The 6305-nt window shown below is 46.2% G+C and overlaps 1 protein-coding gene across 1 annotated transcript in view; it reads right to left on the reverse strand.

The window, feature by feature from the left end:
- Positions 1–2066, reverse strand: part of PEMT (phosphatidylethanolamine N-methyltransferase) — a 229048-nt gene extending 226982 nt beyond the window's left edge. The window contains exon 1 of the mRNA XM_007941448.1: positions 1962–2066. Coding sequence (XP_007939639.1) covers positions 1962–2054 — 93 coding nt within the window. The 5' untranslated portion in view covers positions 2055–2066. The remainder of the gene's footprint in view (positions 1–1961) is intronic.
- Positions 2067–6305: the final 4239 nt, after the last annotated feature.

Here is a 6305-nt window from a genome sequence, read left to right on the forward strand (position 1 = left end):
AGGTGCTCTGGTAGCATAGTGCCTAAGGCAGTTGACTGCTAACCAGAAGGCTGGCAGTTCAAACCCACCAGCCACTCCTCAGAAGGAAGGTTGGGCCATCTACTTCCATAGTAATACTGCCTCGGAAACCCAAGGAGGGGTTGCTATGAGTCAGGTCCAACTCGACAGCACATAACAACAACAAATCTATCCTTTGTCTGGGGTGTATTCCTGTTCACCTACCCCCACCTGATCTTCTCACTTTGGCTGCCACTGGTAAAGCAGTATTGTGCACATAACAGTATTTGCCTCTGTTGTCTATATCTTTTATGTATGTTTGTGTGTCCTCCCTCTCCCCATTGTCACCATGCTGGTCATATACTCTTGCCATACCACCCCTCCCCTCACCCAAATCAAATATGATCTTTATGGAAGTAGACTGCCCCGTCTTCCTTCCATGGAGTGGCTGGTGGGTTTGAATTGTTGACCTTCTATTGGCTCTAGGAGAAGATCTTTGTCTCCTTTCATTATCTGTGGGCCTCGATTTCCTTGGAGATCTCCATGTGTCTTGACATCAGTCTTCCCCTGGGTCAATCCAAAACATCTCAAGCCAAGTCCGCTGGCCTCAGTTTCATGCCCACATGGACAGAGCACCCCAGCATATCTCTGAACCACTCTCTCTCAGTGCCCCACTCAGCCCAGCTAGGCTCAGCCTATCTTCTCCCACTCCCTTGCAAGCCAGAAGTGCCCTATTCTCTTGTCCCCTTTGCTGCCAAGGCAGCCATGCAGCAGGTCCAGCATGTTCAGAACAGAAGGGATCACTCATGGAACACGAGCAGGACTCCGCCTGCTCCAACCCATCCTCCACCTATGCCCCCCACACATCCACCACCCATGTCCACCTCACTCATAAACCCAATAAAAAAACATGTTCTGTTCTGTCCCCTGGGCCAAGAGTCCCCTTAAATGAAAACAGGCAGGAACAGTGTGTTGCTAGTGTTCCTCTCTGCCTTCTCTTCAGATTCCCTTCAAGGAAGATCACATTTGCAGGCTCTACACTAGCAGACCCAAGTATTGCTCAGTTACTGCATGCAAGGGCTGAGCCCTAAAGCCCTCCTCTGCCCTCGGGCACGTCTGCTGTGTTGGTCCACTCTCCAGGGATAGCCACCAAGAGTGAACTGGAAACCTCAAGAGCAGCACCCCACAATATGTTATGATGGGAGAGGAGTGATCTCATACCTCCTCAAGCCTCACCAAGCTTGGGTCTCTTAGGTGCAGGCTTGCCCAAGTGGTCAGCCCTAGGCCATCTGTGTACCCTGTGTCTTATAAATGGCCACCCACTTTCTTCCCTAGGCCATCTGTGTACCCTGTGCCTTATAAATGGCCACCCACTGTCTTGTGGTTTTAATTCACATTGGCTTGTTGTGCTACAGCATACCTCAGTCCAGGGGTGGGCAGGGTTTTTTTGCAAGAAGCCTCATCTAGGGAAAATAAAAATGCTGATGGAGTCCACAGCCAGGGAAGGATTCCCAAGAAAATGGTTTCATTGTGTAACATGGCAGACAGGAAGAAAACTTCATAACTTAGATAAGAGTATGGATAAAGTCACTGTGAACACATTTGAGGTAGCACTCCCAGTCCCAGAGGCCAGGTGGACCAAATGCTGGCTGCATGCCATTTGTGCTGTCTGAGACATCTGAGCATCAGCCCGAGCGAAACAAAGGACTAGGTCGGCCAGTCAATGCCAAGGTTGTGCTGGCATCTCTGAAGCTCAGGGCCTCCCTAGCAAAGGACTATGATGGGGCCAGGCCCACCCTCTGCTCTGCATTGGGCAGGCAGGAGGACGGGAGGCAGGAGTTATGGGAGCCACTCTTGACAGAGACAGACAATGAGGAGGGAAGACACAGCTGTCTGACTGTCCCCATGACAAGCCCCCAGACCTGGAACATTGACCCAGACAGTGCCAGCAGCAGGACACTTACCACATTCCAGAAGAGTGGGTTGAAGGTGATAGTGAGGACAGCAGCCACAAAGCTGGGATCTGAAGGGTTCACGTAGTCCAGCAGTCTGGTCATAACGCAGAGGTCTGCCTGCAGGGACAGAGAAGCATCAACAGAAAGCCTATCCAGTGCCCTGCAGCCAGAACCCTCAGTGCCAAGGAGGGCAGGCCCCCAGAATTCAGAAACAAAGTTACCCTCTGGGAACAAGCGGAGGTTTGGGAACACCCAAGTCCAGCAAAGGCTACTGCAGTGTAGTCTCATAAAACAGAAGATAAAGAAGCTGAAACTTAATCAACTGTGTCATGCCCTGTCGAAGGACACAGAGGAGCAGTGGGCACCTCGTTCAGCAGCCTGAGAGCAAAGTGTCACCACACCTAGGGCTAATATGTAGGTTATCACATAGCGTGAATGGGACCCACCAGCATTGAGGTTTACAGAGACTCCAGAGAAAACCCAAGTGGCTGAGGCATATGTGGAGAGATGCTGAGCCTTACTAACAATCAGATAAAAACAAAACAATAGTAGTGTACCTTTTCTCACCAGCCAATCAAGTACTTTGTCCCAAACATAAACAACTGACAACACTGAGTGCTGAGTGCTGGGCAGTGGCTAGTGAAATTGCTAACGGGTATTCTCCACACTCAGCAATTCTGCTCCAAAGCATCTGCCCCATCAACCTCACATGTGTGCAAGAAGCACTTAGAAAGATGTTCCATCAACATTGCTTACAACAGAAGAGAACAGAAACAACAAAAGTGTCCATCAATAGAAGAATGGAAGATAAAATGTGACCTACTCTCAAGGTAGCTCAACCACAGACATTAAAATAAATGAACTAGATCCATAGGCATCAATATGTAAAGTTCTCAAACACATAATGTCATATAAAAAAAACATGTTGCAAATTTCATAGATCATATGTATAAATTTTTAGAAAATGACACACAATGATATAATACTAAATATTTTTTTCTGTGAGTTTGAAAAGACAAGCAATGAGATATACCAAGTTCATGAAAACAATCTATCACCATTTCTAGACCAGGGTTGCTCACCTTCAACATGGCTATACTTTGCACCTATCATTCTATGTTTTCGTATACATCGTAGGATGTTTAGCAGTAGCAGCTCCCCAGTTGTACAAACAAAACTGACTCTGGACATTGCAAATGTCCTCTGAGGGCCAAAATAACCCCTGCTGAGAGGAAAGAATGAATGGAACCACTCAAGATTGGTTTCTTTCATGAAAAAAGATGGGGTATCCAGGACATTCTGAGTGGCAACTCCTTTACCAAGTGCTAGCATTGTCTCTTTACTTTCATTTTAACAAGAACTTTAGAGAATTGGAGCACTAAGCAGATAGTGTCTCTCCACATGCAATTCAAAACAAAAGCACTAAATCAAGTCCACTGAAGTTCTGACCTTTCCCATTGTGTCTGCAGGCTTTGGTGGTATGTTGTGTCTCACTTGGGAATAACACATTATTTCAAAAAAGTGTTCTGTGTTATATACACTCATGTTCATTAATCTTATTCACAATAGCAGAAAGATGGAAACGTAAGTGCCCATCAATGGATGACTGAATAAATTATGATACATGCACACAATTGAATACTGTTGTGTTGTTGTTGTTGTTAAGTGCCCTCGAGTCGTTTCCGACTCATAGCGACCCCATGCACAGCAAAACGAAACACTGCCCGATCCCACACCAGCCCCACAATCCCTGCTATACTCGAGCCCATCATCGCGGCCACCGTATCAATCCATCTCGTTGAAGGCCTCCCCCTCTTTCCACCCTACCAAGCATGACATCCCTCTCCAGGAAATGGTCCCTTCTGACAACATGACCAAAATAGGTGAGACGAAGTCTGGCCATTCTTGCTTCCAAGGAGCATTCTGGCTGCACTTCCTCCAGGACAGATCTGTTAGTTCTTTTAGCAGTCCATGGTACTTTCAGCATTCTTAGCCAGCACCACAACTCAAAAGCATTAACTCTTCTTCGGTCTTCCTTATTCATTGTTCAGCTCTCACATGCATACGAGGCGATTGGAAATATCATGGCCTGTGTCAGGTGCACCTTAGTCCTCAAGGAGATATTCTTGCTCCTCAGCACTTGAAACAGTTCCTTCGCAGTTGACTTTCCCAATGCTACATGCCGTCTAATGTCCTGACTGCTGCTTCCATTGGCATTGATTGTAGAACCAAGCAACGTGAATTCCTTGACAACCTCAATCTTCTCTCCATTTATTGTGATGCTGCTCATTGGTCCAGTTGTGAGGATTTTTGTTTTCTTTCTATTGAGACGTAATCCATACTGCAGACTGTATTCTTCAACCTTCATCAGTAGGTGCCTTAAGTCATCCTCACTTTCAGCAAGCAAAGTTGTATTGTCTGCATATCTCAGGTTGTTAATGATTCTTCCTCCAATCCTGATACCACGTTTTTCTTCATATAGTCCAGCTTCTTGGATTATTTGCTCAGCATATAGATTGAATAAGTGTGGAGAAAGAATACAACCCTGACGCACTCCCTTCTTGATTTTAAACCATGTAGTGACCCCTTGTTCTGTTCAAACGACAGCCTCCTGGCCAAGGTACAGATTCTTCATGAGTACAATCAAGTGCTTGGGAATTCCCATTCTTCTCAATGTTATCCATAATTTGTCATGATCCACACAATCAAATGCCTTTGCATAGTCAATAAAACACAAGTAAACCTCTTTCTGGTATTCTTTGTCTTGAGCCAAGATCCATCTGACAACAGCTATGATATCCCTTCTTCCACGTCCTCTTCGGAATCCGGCTTGAACCTCTGCAAGTTCTCTGTCAATATACTGCTGCAAACGTTTCTGAATTATCTTCAGTAAGATCTTACTTGCGTGTGATATTAATGATATTGTTCTATAATTTCTACATTCTGTGGGATCACCTTTCTTTGGAATGGGCACAAATATGGATCTCTTCCAGTTAGTTGGCCAGGTAGCTGTCTTCCAAATCTCTTGGCATAACTGAGTGACTGCCTCCAACGGGGCATCTGTTTGTTGAAATATCTCAATCGGTATGCCATCAATTCCCGGACCCTTGTTCTTCGCCAGTTCTTTCATTGCAGCTTTGACTTCTTCCTTCATTACCATTGGTTCTAGATCATATGCCACTTCCTGTAATGGATGAAGATCAATCAGTTCTTTTTGGTACAGTGACTCTGTGTATTCCACCGGGAGAGGTTCACAGAAAGAACAGATTAGAAATGACCTCCCCCTAGAGCCATGCCCTAAATTTAGACTTCTGGCCTCCTAAACTATGAGAAAATAAAATATCCATTTGTGGCATTTTGTTACAGCAGCCCTAGGAAGTTAAGACATCTGCCTACTTAATGAATGAATGTGTAAATAAACCACCCAAGGAGCCGAAAGTAGATTACTAAATGAACATGTGGATGAAACAGCTGAGAGAAAAAGATGACCAAGTAAGCACTGAGTGCATTAATAACAAACGAACGATGGAAGATCCACTTGGGGAATGGCAGAGAGAACAAGAACAGATGCAGGCCCTGCCCAGGCCAACTACAGCCTCAGTGCCACCTGGGTGCTGCAAACTGCACTGTGTCTTCTAGCTCCATCTCCATTTCTCCTGAAGGTGTAGCCCAAGAAGCCTCAGTGGCAGTCACAGCTGGAGGGTACTGTGGCCCTCAAATAGCTGAATGCAAAATGAGATAGTAAGTTAGGAATAGGTGTACACACTTATTAAGCATCTTCTGTCCAGTCTAGTCCACAGTTGTGCTGGGGTGGGATGTGAGGCAAAGGAGCTACTGAGGAGAGAAAGCTGGCCCTATGGACCAGAGGATCCCAGATCTGGTCATCATTCAGCCTCTTAAAGGTCACCTCACCTCGCTGATCCTTAACCAGCAGAAATCCTCCAGTCTCTACCCTTTACCCTGTTCCCCATCTCAATCCATGGCACATCCAACTTCCTAGCCATATGCATTCTTCTCATCTCTCATCTACTACATACTTGGGGGCTCTGTCACTGGGCCCTGCTCATCACACCTTGTAAATCACTATCTAGTCTGCCCCCTCCCTCCAGCCTTACCACTTAGAGCATGGTCTATCAAGCCCACCCTGATGGTCCAGAGTGATCTTCCATGCAAATATCTGCACCATCTCCCCCATGACTTCCCACTGCAACCAGAGTCATATCCTGACCCCAGCCAGCTTCCTGAGCTCACTCTATACCATGCTCCTCACATCCTGTACCCTAGCCTCTGCACCAGCACAGATTGACCTAGCAACATATTCACTGGCTGGCCTCTCACCTGCCATCCTTCTTG

The sequence above is a fragment of the Orycteropus afer genome, unplaced genomic scaffold (assembly GCF_000298275.1).
Source record: "Orycteropus afer afer isolate SDZICR_OR568_19922 unplaced genomic scaffold, OryAfe1.0 scaffold00080, whole genome shotgun sequence".
In the NCBI taxonomy this organism is placed as follows: Eukaryota; Metazoa; Chordata; class Mammalia; order Tubulidentata; family Orycteropodidae; genus Orycteropus; species Orycteropus afer.